Source organism: Strix aluco, chromosome 22 (assembly GCF_031877795.1).
Source record: "Strix aluco isolate bStrAlu1 chromosome 22, bStrAlu1.hap1, whole genome shotgun sequence".
Lineage (NCBI taxonomy): Eukaryota > Metazoa > Chordata > Aves > Strigiformes > Strigidae > Strix > Strix aluco.
The window spans coordinates 4,254,409-4,270,963 of record NC_133952.1 but is presented as its reverse complement, the minus strand read 5'-3'; the positions used below and the strand labels follow the sequence as shown (position 1 = coordinate 4,270,963).

General features: G+C 47.5%; 1 protein-coding gene across 6 annotated transcripts in view; it reads left to right on the top strand.

Moving 5' to 3' along the window:
- The window catches only part of SAMD11 (sterile alpha motif domain containing 11), a 175,223-nt gene that overhangs the window by 103,233 nt on the left and 55,435 nt on the right, over positions 1 to 16,555 (top strand). For all 6 annotated transcript variants that reach the window (XM_074848458.1, XM_074848456.1, XM_074848459.1 and 3 more), the window contains exon 5: positions 15,373 to 15,497. In XM_074848458.1, the coding sequence (XP_074704559.1) occupies positions 15,373 to 15,497 (125 nt within the window). The remainder of the gene's footprint in view (positions 1 to 15,372; positions 15,498 to 16,555) is intronic.

Here is a 16,555-nt window from a genome sequence, read left to right as displayed (position 1 = left end):
TGGCAGGAAAGAAAGAAGGACAATCTTGACACCATCTTGCTGGAAGGCACTGATGAAATTTTGTTCTAGAAGTTGTGTGTATTCCTGGACTCCACAGAGGCTGCTGGCAGGACATTCCCCAAGGCCCATGTGAGTTGGGTGAATTAAGCCTGAGATTTTCAAGGAGTCATTCTCCCCCTCTGCTCTGCTCTTGTGAGACCCCCCTGCAGTGCTGGGTCCAGCTCTGGGGGCACCAACATCAGAAGGACACGGACCTGCTCGAGTGGGGCCAGAGGAGGCCACGAAGATGCTCGGGGGGCTGGAGCACCCCCCTGTGAGGACAGGCTGAGAGAGTTGGGGGGGTTCAGCTGGAGAATGGATCTGTTTTAGGGCAACTGGAAGGATTCTGGATAAACTGAGCATGTGAAGGCATCTTAAGACCTTGGTATATATACTGTTGAGAGATACGTAAGTTTGGTTGCTGCTTTGGGGAATCAGTCTTGATACGTTTCAGCAATTGAAAGGAGAATCATACCCTTCTGCTTTTAGATTGTATGTTGGGTCAAAACTTCAAGGGCATGTTTCTGGAATAGGAGGTTTCTGACCTCCCTTTTCACACCCTACTATGAAACCGAAAGGATTCAAATATAAGTCTGTCTTGTCCTTAATACATTGGATATGTGAGCGATTCCTCTAGATCATCAGTTCCCACTGTTCATTGTCTAAACTTACACCCTATCACCCATTTAAAATCGCTCATCTGGGTATTTTAATATTTCATCAGTTCAGAGCAGGTGGCTTAATGAATTGAGAAAATGAGCAGAATTTGGGGTATTTAAAGAGACCTTATATCCATTAGGCACACCAGCTGCGTGTCAGCGACACATTCTTTTTATTGGCTGAGCAAAACATTTCTATTTGTCTGTTACTGAGGAACATTGGAACGCAGCATCTAGACAAGTCCAAAACTTCAGGGAACACTCTACATGTCAGCAGGACAAGCTCATTGATTCTGGTGCAAATCAGACGTGCCAAAAAATTTGTCAGGAGAAAAATCAGGACCTCCAGGCTGCCTGGTGCTGCAGGCAGAGGAATTGTTTGGCCCTTCCCTGCACTTGCATGCATGCAGCAGGAGCAGCTGATTAGCTTAGAGGGTGAGGCTGGGTGTGACTTGGATTCTGACAAGTAAGAGAGTTTCAGAAGTATTTTTTAAGGGACGAGTTTGGAGATCCAGCGTGGGAGACTTAGGAACTTGGGGAAATCTGAGGTAAGCAGGGATGAATAGGTTGGTGTTAATGACAAACTGGGGAACTGAGAGAAGGGTTTATAAATTTGCATGGGAACACATTAAAGCCCCTGGGAAACGATGGAAAGGAAAACGAAGAGACACTGAAGTTCTAGGACAAGGGAGGGATCCAATGTGAGCTGCAGGTGTCCCTGAAGCAGGGAGTACTGGAGGTTGACTCGCAAGGTCTGTATGGTGAGGAGGCAGGGGAAGAGCAGAATGGAGGCAGTTTTAGGTATTCATGAAATGCTCTTGACTCAGAATAAGGGGGTGTCACCCCCCACCCTCCAACTGCATTCCTGCTTGCCGTGGTTGCCTTCATTATTCTCTTAGTGAAACCTTTTTTTTGGTATTAGTGGCCAAGGTGAGCTGCAGCCTATGCTTGGGGAAGGGAGGGGGTGATCAATAGCATGGGCTTGATGGATGTTCAGAGGAAAAATCTACAGACACTTGTCGAGGTTGTGGCAGATGAGCCGATGAAGATGGACCGTTACGAAAACCCTTCTGAACTCTGGTGAATTTGTGTTGGGTTGCTGCCCAACAAGTGTGTGCATACAACGTAGAAGTCAAAGATGTTTTCCAGGGACTGGTCATGTGTATACATGGATACACATCTGCACTAAGAAAAAATGGCAGGTGGGAGAAAAGTCTGTAACTAACCTTCAGTCTGCTTGCCAGCTTGGGGCGCTGCGTTCCTTGTCCTTATGAGTGGAAAATAGCACAAGATCTTCATGTTTCCTGCCTCAGAAGAGAGCCAGGGACAGTAAGGCTGGCCGAAAGAGGGGGAGACTGCTATGAACAGCAGCGCAAGCATCACAGGGGAATGTGCTTCCCAGGAGCTGCACCTTGCCAGTGATGGTCGTGCACGGTGCTTACACCATCTTCTGTAATCCCTCGACTTTTTACAAGTCTGGGTGAGGTGTCTCATCTGGAGGGCTGGTGTATCCTGCTGGTGACGGAGGAGTAGGAAAGTGAATGACTGTGTTTAAGGTTTTCCCTACCTTGTCTGGATTCAGGCTCTCGTTATTTCTAATGCTTTGTGCCCTTCTCCTTTTCTCAGAAGTCACTGTGCTCCTTTATCCTGCTGCACAGCGAGCTTTTTGGCTCCAAGATTACAGCTGTGGTGGAAATGCAGGATTCAAGGTGCATTAGGCCTGTCTGATAGTTTTTCAGACTCGGAAGCCCCATCTGCATTATTGCAGACAGGAGGGGAAATCTTGAGGCTAAAATCTCTAGCACAGGCATCCCCCTTGCCAAACGCTTTTGTGGCACCTGAGTGGATGGGCACATGTCAAAACCGACTATCAGAGTAAGGTGCCAGTAATGATAGACTGGGTTTGCTCTTCATCTCAGTGCTTTATCTCTTCCCCATCTCCAGTCCAGCATCAATGTGGTGTAGTTCCATCTTATTTTTATTTATGGGCTTGCAGAGAGCTGAATGATAAAGCAGGATTACAATAAAACCATCTTTATACTTATTTCCACCTAATTTTGGAGTTGCCAGCTCTACTGATCATTTTTATGAACTGTCATGAACATTAATGAAATTTTATGAGCATTTTGCTTGGGACATTGCAGGATGATTTTTCTTTCTTTCAAGATAAATCTGCAGGGAGAATTGGGGCTGTATTGCCCATGGTTGGGGTTGGGATTTTCAGGCCTCTCAGCTGCCTCCAGTTGGTAAAACTTGTTTACCTCCCCCTCTTTCCTCTTTGCCCTTCCCTGGCCTTTCCCCTTTCCTTCCCTTTTTGCCTGTGTCTGATGGGTGGAGGTACCCAAGAGACAGAAGTGGGGTGCTGGTAAGTTGTTGTCTGTCAAGACTGATGTCTAAGAAGGACAGAGTGACTGAAAAGGTATTTTTTATCAATGATAAAGTTTTAAAAGGCAATCGAAAGACCAAGCAATAAAAATATAACCAAGGAGTTATAAAAATATAAGCCAAGAAGTGAGAGGCAGCTGTGCCCTAAGCTTTGCCTGCTGGAAATCATGCTTCTGTCTTCTGCCTAGAGCACAAAATTGTCATGGGGTACAGCTTACTCCTGGGGCAGTGGAGGTAGGTGGGAGCCTTTCCATGAGCGTCAGAGGCCCCAAGCTGGATTCCTGAATAGCAGGGCCAGTTTGCACTTGGTTGAGCATGTGAAAGTGGTGTCCAACACGTTGCTGGCTACAAATGTCAGTCACCAGGTAGATGCGGGGCCTAGGATTTTGCAGGAAATGGAGAAGTTAGAGATGAACTTGGGGAAATAAGAAGAGGGAGCCAGAAAGTACGTGACAAGGGAGCTCACCTCCCAGCAGTTTGTCACGTTGCAGTTCACAAAGTGGCAGGTCAGAGGAACTGAGACTGCCCATCTTATACCAGAGAGGTCCTGGAGTGTGAGGAGTTCAGGGGAGGTTCAGACTGGACATTAGGAAAAAATTTTTCACAGAAAGAGTGGTCAGACAGTGGAATAGGCTGCCCAGGGAGGGGGTGGAGTCACCATCCCTGGGTGTGTTTAAGGGTCGTTTAGATGAGATGTTGGGGGATGTGGTGTAGGGGAGAACTTTGTAGAGTAGGGCTGATGGTTGGACTCGGTGATCCCAAGGGTCTTTTCCAACCTGAATGATTCTGTGATTCTGTGAGTGGGGTGGGGAGAGGCAGTAAAGGCACAGAGAGGTCTGGAGGAAGGAGGCAGCCCCTCTGCTTCTCGGAGCTGCACATACATATGCTCGCTTACATCCAGCTTCTTTGCCTGGAGCTTTATCTGCCTGTCTCTGATGGAAAAGTGACACAGGCTGTCAGCTGGTCATGGTGCCTATTGTTTAACAGAGAAACAAACTCTGCTGCTCTCCCTTGCACCCCTGGCCCCATCCACTTCTTTCTTAGGCACCTGATCAGAGCCTTCAAATCCTTGACCCAAATCCTCCTGTGCCCAGCTTTAGGTCTTATCCTGCTCTGGCTGTTCTGTCCACCGTCGACCTGAGAGGAAAGGTATTGGCTGTGCACTGTGTGATTAAGGGAGATGTTGCTGGATGTTTTGAGCTGTGTGCAAGGTGATAAGCAGGAGTGAGGGAGGAGGGGAAGAGCCCTTGATCGGTCTGAGCTGCGAGCTTTCCCTGATCCACATCCCTTCTCAGTTTCTGCTGACTCAGTGACCCTAGTTTTACTGCCTGGGAGTGTCAGAGACAGTGACCTTGCCTGTCTGCTCAAGGACCTCTGGCACTCAAAGGCCATGCCAGGGCAAACCAAGACATGCTGAGGAGAAAGTTATTTTGCAGAATTTCTTATCCCAAGATGACTTTCCGCTCTGCCGGACTGGAAGATGGTTAATCCTGCACTGATTTGGTGCTGCGCATGTGGCGGGGAGTCAGAGCGGTCATCCTGTGAAATGTGCTTTTTTTCAACTGGGTAGGAAGGTTTACATACTAGTAAGGAAGAAGCTGAGAGGATTCATCAGCTCTTGGGAATAAACAGATTATTTTACTCCCAGAGTGCTCGATTCAGTGTGGTGGTGGTTCTGAGATGGAGGGTAGCTATTTGCTTCCTGGGGACAGAAACACAGGTCACACATTTTTTTCACTCTGAGCTGCCACTATTAACTGGGAGTACAATAGGGTGATTTTCTGACAGGTTCTGTGCAGGAGGTCAGACGAGGTAGATATAACGGTCCCTTCTGGGGCTTAAAATCAATGAATCTGTGATTAAATGGCCCACAGAGGCTGGACATTGCAGGTTAAGGGAAAAGGAGTGATATTGGTGGCATTTTATGTGGGAGCTGCAGTCAGGTATTTCTCTCGCGACAGCACAATGGCCAGCACTCCCCAGGTCATGGCTGTCTTTCGAGGTCCTTTTAACCAGCTCCAGATTTACCTGCGTGTAGCAGGGAGACAGAAGGTGGATTTTTTTTTTTTTCCAGGACTGGGCTGAAGTGCATATGTTTCTTTGGAAATTGGTTATTAGTTTTGTTTTGGGTTTAAAAAAATGCTAACTAAACAATACGAGAGCCTTTGAGTGGTTATTTTACACCAGTCCTGACATGACATAGTTGTGCTGTTACATAAGGTTGTTTCTCAGAGCTGTAATGATGCAACAGTATTTATAGACCAATCTGGGTTTTCCTTTTAATGGCTTCCATAAAAAGCTCATTATTCCCTTCACACAGTCACTGACTGATTTACATGCTTGTCCTGTCCCTGGGCGTATGCTCCAGTTTGGGTAGCCCTGAGCGACACACTCGCACTGTCTGCTTGTTGCTAAATGACTCTGACAGCAGTCTGGCTGTGACACTGCTCTGATCCTTACACCAGGAGCTTGTCTTTTGGGGAGATGGTGAGGAGAGAGTAGAGGAGGTCGACAGAGAAGAAAAGATCACTTGTGTTTCTGCAGGTTCTGGCAATACTGTGATCTCCTGGGAGCTGCAAATTCTCTGTCATTCCTGGCGTGTCGACCTGGCCAGGCAAGGGACTTGGCCTGGCTAGAGTGGGTGCAGATGGTACATAGAAGGAAGTCACTGCAGAATAAACAGAGTCTGTGAAGCTGTTACCTGAGCCAGGGGTACCACTGAAAGATAATCTGGAACCGGACTTGTGTCCGGTCAGGCTGAGAATGAGGAAAAGAAATCCCACGTGTGTTCCTCAGAGTGACACAGGAGGGTTTGTGTGGAGGCTGCGTGGGCACACACCTGCGCTGATCTCCACTTGCCCTGGCTTAATCAATGTCCTGTGTCTTCTCCCCTGCAAGCCCTGACATTCCTTCTTTTGCATATTGGATTTTTTTTTCTTTATTGTAGGGAGGGGCAGAGGGTTGGGACAGTTTTATGGCAACTGTATTGATCAGTAAAATTTAATATAATCCCTGCACTTACTGTGTGATCGTTAAGGGGATGGAGAGCCAGTGAAACATATTTAAAAAGAAATATTTTTCAGTTTTATTTCCTCCCATGCTACTTTTCTGAGTCTCTCTTCTCTTCCAAACCTGGCATCAATTTCCTACTTTGCATCCCTTCAAAGGCAATCATACATTTTTGACTGGGTTTTCCCAGTTTGCCTTTGATTTGATTAAGTATTAGGAAAGGACTTACCCAGTCTGATCTGGTGGTAGATTCATTCACCATTTCCTCAGCTGTCTTGCAGTTTCTGTATCTACCGAGAATATCACTCCCTCTTTTTTATCTTGGATATATCTAGAACTCCTATTGCTGAAGTACCATGTTGCCTCTCAGTGTCTAATGCCTCCTGCTCACACAGTGCCCCTGTGCATCCCCATGTGTGTGGAGAACAGCAGCACAAAGCGGTTAACTGCCATGCCAGCAAAGTCTGGGCAGGAAATTGGAGTAGAAAAATAACAGCTTGAGTTTCAAACTTGTGCTAAATATCCTAACCACTGCCTTTTTTGGGCACTGCTGAGTGGTGCTGCACCACAGGTGAAATACCTCCTCTGCAGAGTGACCTGCACTTTTTTATGCCTGATATCAGGCACTGAAAGGTTATTGTATGTGATCTTGTGGCTCAAAGCATGGGCAGAGCAATCCCTGCCTGCCAGCAGGAGGGACAGTCTCCAAGAGGCACACAGGACTCATTCTGGCTCACCCTGTGAGGAGGATGGATGGGGCATGGCATTTGTGGTGAGGTTACTTTGCCTCCTTGTTTCGGAGAGGGCTGCAGCAAACAGGGAGGCAGCCACTATTGGAAAGGATTTAAATTTTGACCAAATTTTCTCCTTGCCCTCTCCCTCTCCCTCTGTGCAATCACTCTTTGCAGTCACTTTGAGCAGTGTGTTGCGAGATCACCAGACCCTGCGGGCGCCTGGCTGCCTCTGCTGGATGCAGGGACTCTGACACTGATTTATATTTTGGTTAATTGTCTCCATCCATTAGTCTCCTCATCCTTCTCCTTGTTAAAGATGCAGTTGCTACTAATGTCTGTAAATGAAACACATTTAAAAGGCATTGCTTCCAGTCTGAATCCGGCTTGGGTTAACAACCACTGGAAGCTGCCACCTCCCGAGGATCTCAGGGGGGGTATGTCTCCACTCAGGTGCCCTACAGGGCCAGGGCAGCCCAGGCTTTTGTCAGCACCTCTCTGCTTACCCTCACTCAAGGGGCCAAGAGCCAAAGGGGCCAAGAGACTGAGGTGTCTGCCTCATTTGTCTAGTCCCCTCCGTAAGTCACTGCATGCTGAATACGCTGGCTGCAAAACCAGGCTGGGAAGGTGGCCTTCAGCAGATGTAAGGGACTACTTTGCTGGGGCTATTTGAGATAGAGGAGAGGTGGCTGGAGGGAGGGTCCAAATGCTGCTCAGCATGAGGACCAGAGGACAAGACAGGACCAGAAGGGTCTTGGAGCAAGAGCTGCTGGCTTCAAACGCTGCCAGTCGGAGGCTGATGGTGCAAATGTTGCTGAAAAAAAGATTATTGTTCCCAGAAGTCAGTCACACAGGATTGCTGCATGTCTGGTTACCACAGCCTCCCTGAAAGGGCTTGCTCCTAATTCATTTATACGTCCCAAGGGACGGCCACGGTTAGCAAATCTGACAGTTCAGTGGCAGTCCCTATGATAGACTTCTCCTTCCTTGAGCACAGGTTGTGGCTCATTAGCCAGACCAGATGACGTTGCTCATGCAGCGTGTGCCAGAAATGATAGTGCTGCTGGTTTAGCTGGTGTCCTGCAGGTGCTTCTCTGCAGACTCCACAGATGAGTCAGTGGATTACTGTGGCATCTTGTCCCAAACAGACACCTTCTGTCTGGGTGACGTTTCCACCAGTTGTTGATGTGGCTGTCTCTCCCCTCGGGTGCCTTTTCCTGTAAGCAGTGCAGCTATCAAATGACCACTGGTGGACCATTACACTGCCATTACAGAAAGCCTCATCAGAACAACCAGTTTTGGGGGAGACAGAGGACCAGTTAGTTCCATTAAACATAGACAGTGCAGCAATCAAAGCATTTGTAGAGAACATTAGCAATGTGGTTTCTTTTCCTCCAGTGGTAATTTTTGCAGCCGTTAGTTATTAGTATGTCTCATTGCTGCTTTGCAGAGCGGGCTCCTTGTGTCAGAGCATTAGGATGTGACAGTGAATTTCAGACTATCAGCTCTGATCTGCGTCTGAGCTGCACATTGTCCTGACTCTACTCCCAGAGTCCTGCGCCAGTGTTCACTGGGTTTTGAGCGTGAGGTTTTAGGATGAGAGAGACTTTTTTCGTTGTTTCCCAGATCTAGCGTGGAACCTGTGGCATGTGCCTCCTATGCTGGGCTCCCCTGCAGTTTTCTTTTGTTGCCAGTGTAACAGGTCAAGTGTACAGTGTTTTCAGAAATACCCTCCAAGGTCAGGTAGCCATTTTGTTAGAGAGCAGCTTTCATTTCATATTACATCCAGGTAAAGGAGCCATTTGGATTTGGCCTTTAAAGCTTTGTGGTTGCTGCTTGCAGCACGCGTGGCCTGAGTTGTGGCATACTAGTGAGCTGCTCAGTTGGTTGTGGCTTAGGCAAAACCCTTATCACAGCTTTCCTGCATTCCTGGTAAATGGATCTGTTGCTCCTGTGCCCTTTCTTCATTAGGATTTGAAAATTGCCCAAGCCATAGTAATATCCAGCCACTTCTCCAACTGTTGCTTTTGGCAGCAAGACAGAGCCTAGTGGCAGGATGGGAATCCTGTTGGGTGGAAAGCAGCTTGCAGAAGCCGAGGACATTCTTGTCAGTGGATAAATGGGTGAGGAAAAGGCAGGATAGATATATAGCAGGTTTGGTGGGATGGTTACTTCTCTGATGCTAGTGGAGCACCATAATAAACAAGCACCTACACGTCACTACCACCAGCTTTACTCCTCGTTAACGTGTCTTCCTTATGAGGCTGGGTTCATGACAAGGTCCGTGCCACGTGTGGCTGTTCCCAAAGCTGCAGAGTTGGCCTTTAGGAAGTCTACAGTGCTGTTAGGTAGCTGCTACCTTTACTGGATTTCTTGGTAGGAGGGACATCTTTGTGAAGATGGGATCTCACTCCTTTATTAGCAGTCATCACACACTACTTTGCCACACAAGATCCTCATCTTTTTTAAACATTTTGCTTCTTGCCACAGCTAAGTATGATGTTGCAAAAACAGGATGATGGATTCAAATAGAGACTGAGCAATAGCACATCAGCTGTAATTGAAAGCAACAACAGGAGTTTATCTTTACTAGACATGTTTAGATTCACTGTTCAGATATAGGACAGGGTGAATTTTAGCTTTTTAGATTGAGGTTAAACGTGTATTGGATTTGAAGTTCAGACTCAAAAATCTTGCAGTGCTGCAAGATCTTTTCGAAAACTTTGCCCACCAAAAGAGCAGAAAGACCTGAAAAAACATGTCTTGTGATCAGAGCTTCGATCATCCTGAGCCAGCTATCAGAAGAAAGGGTTTATGAGACTGTCAGGAACACTGAATCACTTCCCAGTTTGAAAACAAATCTGGATGTGGCCAACCAGCCACGTGCCCTCTGGAATCCCTGACAGTAAGTATTCAGTTTTTTACCCTTCAATTTACTGCAAGAGCAAAACTTGCTGCTATGAGATGGAAGTGCCCAGACAGTCATGTCTCAGAACATGTTCCCCAATACCACATACCTGTATTACTGTGGGTCCCCAAACCATTAATTACCAAAACCCATGCAAACTGAATGTTGCCATGGCAACCTGCAGCCCTACAGAAGGCCATTTGTCTCCTCCTTGACCTTTCAGGAGATCTGTATCTTGCTCAAGCCCCCTTCTCTAATCCGGTTTTTAAAATATAATATTATGCTACTGGAAGGGATCAGACCTTTAATCTGATTGTGTGTGCATGTGTCAGTGCATGTATGGGGGACTGCCTGCATTAACAGGCACCCAGCGGCGGCTCAGAGACAAGACAAAGGAAAAGCAGAGTGTGACTCTACCCTGCTGGGACTGCAAGTGAGCACCTGGGTGGAATTATTGGCTTCAGCACACAGATGGGGGAATCCTCTACATGGGAAGGACCAGCCCTCTCCAATCCCCTTAATGCGGGCGCCTTCCCCCTGAGGTCGTGCAAGAATTGTGCTTTTGCTGATGAGGACTTCAGAGGGGATGCTGTCACACCCGGTTCAGTTTCCCTTACCCCAATTCTAGGTCCCTGCCTTCAGTTCCATTAGTCACGGTGCCAGACCAAGCAGCCAAGTTTTAGGCATTGCTACATGTGTGTTGGTATCCCCAAAGTGTCTGTTGTGAATCTTGACCCGAGGTCCTGCGAGCTGGATATTCTTTTGCCTGCTGTATTCCCTCAGAGGGAAGGACCTTTATTCCTGCATTGGCTCTGCCTGCTGGAGCCCTGAGCCCATGAATTTGTTGCCTGGTCTGTATATGACAGGACCTCATGAAGTTCAACAAGGCCAAGTGCAAGGTCCTGCACATGGGTTGGGGAAACCCCAAGCACAAATCCAGGCTGGGCGAGGAGTGGATGGAGAGCAGCCCTGAGGAGAAGGATTTGGGGGTAGTAGTAGATGGAAAACTGACTGTGAGCCAGCAACGTGCGCTCGCAGCCCAGAAAGCCACCCGTGTGCTGGGCTGCACCCAGAGCAGTGTGGGCAGCAGGGCGAGGGGGGGATTCTCCTCCTCTGCTCTGCTCTCATGAGACCCCCCCTGCAGTGCTGGGTCCAGCTCTGGGCACACCAACATTAGAAGGACACGGACCTGCTCGAGTGGGGCCGGAGGAGGCCACAAAGATGCTTGGGGGGCTGGAGCACCCCCCTGTGAGGACAGGCTGAGAGAGTTGGGGGGGTTCAGCTGGAGAAGAGAAGGCTCTGGGGAGACCTTAGAGCGGCCTCCCAGGACTGAAAGGGGCTACAGGAAAGGGGGGAGGGACTCTTGATTAGGGAGTACAGGGATTGAACAAGGGGTAATGGTTTTAAACTGAAGTTGTGTCTGCCCCCTCCCTGGAAGGGTTCCAGGCCAGGTTGGACGGTGCTTTGGGCAACCTGGGCTAGTGGAAGGTGTCCCTGCCTGTGGCAGAGGGGTTGGAACTAGATGGTCTTTAAGGTCCCTTCCAACCCAAACCAGTCTGTGATTCTATGGTTACTGCGAGCAAGTTACGTGGTGTGTAAACCCAGAGGAACAAATAGCCTTTTCCCCAAGAGACTTGCTGTGTTTTGGAAACATTGTCCTGTGTTGTGAGCAAGTTGAACCTACAGAGAATACCCTGTAACTTGGGCTGAGGGAGAGGGTCTCATTTCTGTGCTGGATTGCACCTCTTTTACAGGGCACGGGTGCAAAAGTCCGAAGCTGATAGGTAGGAGTGAAGAATGAGGAATGGGACTGAGGAAATGGCAACCAGTTAGTCAAAGGGAACTGAACCACGGGGCGGAGGGCTAACACTGACCACCTGGCAGCCCAGCACTGGGTGGGCACTGGCCGAGCCCAGGTGCTCCCCGTTTCGCACAGCTGCAGGTGTTTGCTGGGTGATGGGGCTGCTCTGCCGAGGGGAGCACGTTGTGCTGGGCTCAGTTTGCCTTCAGAAGAAGGTAAGTGGTTGGTTAAATTTTTCAAATAGCTGTTTTCTGTGGAGAAACATGCTAGGCTGTTTCTAGGATTTTTATGGCAAATGGACAAGGCAGAGCTGAGGTAGGTGTCTGCCTGCCCTGTGTTGTAGGGCTGGTGATTGTGGTTTGGCTGAGGTGTTCTCCTCAGGGCTGAGGGGTAGGGGAGGGCCTGGGCAGGGCTGAGTTGTGAAGGAGTTTGGCCAGGCTGGAGTTATAACTCATGTTTTGCAACTTTTGGTATATGGACCAGGCAGATCTCCCAAACCTGTGGTAGTGCTGTGTCTTTTGTCTTCGTGCAGGGCCAACCAGCAGAAGACAATGTGGTTTCAGGGCTGGGAGTGCAGTTGCAGTGCTGCAGTCTGAGGTAGCAAGTGTGCAAAAGCAGGTAATTTCTGAAAATTGCAGGTAGCTGGGCAGAGCCCTTCTTCCTGGCTAAAGTGCTGAGTAACTGGTGGAGTACCTGAAGAACTGAGACTCAGTTAAAAGTTAAACTTTCACTACCTTTGTTAAATGACATTGGGATGAAAGCAATTAGTTGGACTTTGATCAGTGGAGGGTCTCTTGTAAAAATTATGTTTGTTTATTCTCATGCAGTCATGGGTAAGTTGGAGGTGGGAGAGTTGTCAGCTGCAGAACCAACGCTGGTGTTTTATTCTGTTGATCCAACATGGTGGTAGAAAGTCCTCTGTGGTCTAAGCAGAGCCTTACGCAAGTGTGTCCCTTAATTAGAGTCCACACAATCATTGGAGTCTGGCTGCGGCTGTATGGAGCTGTATTTGCTGGGGCCAGCTTGGCCTACAAGATTTAAAAAAAATGCTTGAAGTCTTCACCTACGCACAAAGGGATCTCATTTTTTCTTAAGAAGCTCTGGTTACCATTCACTCTCTTGTCTCATACTAAGACTGAGCCCCAGCTATAAGCTACCTCCCATTGTGCCAGGTGTAGAACAAGCCCAGAACAAAAAGGCAGTCTCTGCTTCAAACCTCCCATGCACTAAGACAAAAGGAACAACTCCTGGGGACAGTTTGATGTGTTAAAAGCTGTCTCGGCCTTTTTGCCTTATCTCTCTAATCTTTCTTCCCTTTCCTCTCAATGTCACCTTGGTGTTCAGTTTGCCTTCTGCAAAGGTATTCCAGCAAAGTCGTGTTTTCCTGGGATCCTGCCTAACTGCTCAGGTAGACTGAGTTGAATTCAAAGCCTGTAGAGTGTCCCCATCAGCCTGTGGTGTCTGCTCGCGTGCGGAGTTACGACTTGCTCGTGTACCTTTGCATATCATGATGATTTCGATTTTAAGGCCATGAAAAATCTCCTAAAGCCACAAGATTGTTGAACCACTTCCAGTGTGGTAACGTTTCCTTCCACGTAGATCTCCCGGTTTTAGTTTCAGTGGATATATTGTGGTGTTCTGCACCTTTCGTGTTTTGGAGAATCCAGTCATGTTAAGGAGTTGCTACGCTCTTTTCCAGAAAGAGAGATAGTTGCATTTTAGTGGTGGATAAAACAATTCTTTCTTGTAGCTCTCTTAATGTGTTTACGTATCGGAGGTGCTTTGGGCTCAATTGGGATGCAAGACACTCTGCAAATGCGAAGATGTAATTATCCCATTTTTCTCTTCCTACTCCCTGCCTTTCTCCCTCTGCACTTCTGGCTCATCTCCTCCGCCCTTTCCTGAGCATTGTGCTGATGGCAGCGTTTATCTGTATTTGTCCTCTGTCCCTGACATCCAGTTATTGATTGGCATGATTAAAAAGAACTGATAATCACTTCACATTAATCCCATAAATGACTTAAGACACCAAAATATTTGCATAATGCATCTTAAAGGTGGCAGCTAAAAGAGGATAAGACCCAAAACTGCTTGGCACAGGAGAAATGGGCTTCCCACTCACCTGTGGGCTTGCTTAAGTAATTAGCCTTCTGCTTGCATAAGGAGGAATCTGAACTGGTTTAGCGGAGGAAGATGCAATGGGTGCTCAAAGGCTTTGAGATCCGAGCATCCTATCTCATTGCTGAGATTGGGGGTGGGGGGAGCGCGCGGGGGGAGCAGCAGGGAACATGACAGCGGCTGCTGAAATGCGAGTCTGTTTTTGTCTGCTACATCTTGCGAAAATCTGGAGCCAGACGCCCGCTGAAAGTACCTCTGTCTAAAGACTTTCTGTCATAAACTTATCTGATTAGCAGAGAGCTAGACGACAGATTAGCCCCTGCTTCTGCACTAGGGATGGGCTCTCTGGAGCATTTGAGCAGATCTGCTCCTGTTGCCAGTGCTGATAGCCTGTAGGTGGGGGTGCAGCAGGTGGGGAGGAGGTAAGGGGGGATAAGAGGGGGATATTTAAAGGAAGATCATTGCTAGGTAATTCTGCAGATAATGCACCCTCCGTGTTGTCCTGCCGGTCCCAGGTGAGGACACTCTCCTCTGCACCAGTGAGTTGGTGGTCATGTGCTGTGTGTCACAGCAGCACAGACTGGGTGCTCTTGTCATGTGAGTAGAGGTGGGGAGGGAGCTGTGGATGTGGGAGGGAGGGCAGTATTTCTAATATGTATAATTTTTTGTAAGTGTCTCTGGTTCTTCTGGCTGTCATCTTCCATTTAGAAAGAGGGGAGGAAGAAAAATAGCCACATTTAGCTTGGGGCAGGCACCTTGCGCTAGAAGGATGGGTGATTTAACACATACCGCAAACAAACAAAAGGGAGACATTCCAGCATTTCTATTTAGTATCATGTATACGTTTTAGCTTGTTCTTCCTCTTCAGTGTTTGTGTATCATTTATTCAGAAATATTTTGCAAGTGGATAGCGGTTTGCAAGCAGAAGCATTTGCCAGCTGAACTGCAGTATCTGCTACAGTGAATGTCTTTTTGTGTTCTCCCTCTCCATAGAAGGGGGGGGGAAGACTAAACTAGCCTACTTAGCAGCAATCTGATGCAAGGATAACAGGCAAAATAATGCTGAACTGCTCTAATGTATTCTCTTTTCCCAGAAGGAAGAGAGCATTGTTTCAGGATCTGTTAGAATGAAGAGTTGAAAATTAGTTTTGTAAATAAATCTGTACTCTCAGCTCTGAGTAATGCTGATGTCCGGGTTCATGGTGGGTTTCTCTCTAAAAAGAAAAACTATTATTCAAGTAAATAAAGTAGCCTTGTGTTCCAACAGTGACGGAATGGAAAAACTTACTTTTTTTAAGAATAGAAGGGTGGCAACTGATAGAAAACTATCAGTTATTTCAGTTCAAGTTTCCTATTAATTCTGGAATAGATCTGCCAATTCCTACACTTTCAGTTTTTCCATCTGAGATGTAAGTTCTGGCCCACGCAAGTTATATCTGGCAAAACTGAAATCAGGAGCTCTGGCAGCTGCAGAGTCCTTTATGGGAAATGAGAGTGCAGTTTGGGAAGCGCTTTGCACTTGGTCTCCGCTCCCCAAAACCAGAGGAGGTTACCTAGGAACCTGATGGGTAGGAGGGGGAGAACCTTTCTTGAAATACAGCTGTGTCAGGGGCAAACAAAAGAATCTTGCGTGCGCACACGCGTACGCTCATACACACAAAAATCAATTATGTGGTGGCAAATAGGATTTCCTTAACTTGGTGCTTTTCTGCTCTGTTGCAGCCGTGATAACGACCTTTCCACTATCATCTCCAACCTGCATCAGAGCCGTCAGCTCGTTATGCCAGAGACCCAGAGCCGCTGTGAATTCAAGAGAAACAGCATCGACGTTGGCTTAGGAGCAGCAGGTAAGCGACTGGAGCAGGTTGTGCTGGTTTGGGTTTGTTGCCTTCCCTCCTCTCTCTTTCACTCCCTCATTTGTTCATGTTTTCAGCAGCTTTTCTGTGGCTGTTTGTGTTACACTTTGGAGCGAGCTATATGAAGGCTTTTAATATTCTGGCTAAAGATTAACATGGAAAGGATTTCATGGTGATGTTAAAGTCCTTTTGAGATCTCAGCCCTGTGTTATTCTCAAATCTAGCGGTCTGTGTTAAACTACTGGCAAAGGAGCTTGCGCCAGCAAAGAAGTGAAATGTCCCCAGGGTTAGTGTCAAGTGAAGCAGAAAGACCTTGCAGAGAGCATGGTTTGATTTGTGATTTCATTAATCAGAGGTTCCCCATGCTGCCTCTGTGCCTGCCAACTCCTTTGAGACCATGATTGTTTGGTTTTGTAGTGCTACCTGGCTTTTGTGGGAACTTCACCTGGTTTCAACTTAACGTGGTGAAACCAGAAGCGCTCCTCTTGGATCCTGCACTGTGTCAGTAAGGGAGAGAGCTGTGGGCAAGGATGCTTTGGTGATAGATACGCATCAGTCAACAAGTGAGGCACTGATAATAAACTGGAGGTCTGCTTGTTGCTTGCAGAATCTATGATTTGCTTTTGATTATAAATAAAAGTTGCACAAAACCTGGGAGTTATGCTGGTTTTTATGTTGAGCGATCCCTGTCCCTCCAAATCAGAATTGGATCTCTCTCTGTATGTTAATGTAGGCCTTTCTTGAATATCTGCATGTTTGTGGTTTTGTTCATATTTTCTTGTAAGTCTTTCTATTGACTGTATAACTTAACCCCGGCTCTGAAGGCAACACCACATCTCATATGCCTTGGGAGTGTCTTTGGAGGATATTCAGAAACATGACAGGTACCTGGTTTGCCTTTTGCATGAGGCTTGACCCCTTTCCAGAAAGGTTCCTCCTGTCTGCAGTGAAATTTATACTGGTGGTGACTACTTTTGCAGCAAAGTGTCCCAATATGTGTTGTGCTGGGCTGGGGGATTTGTGGTACGTTTGTAAAGCAGCCGTGGGCA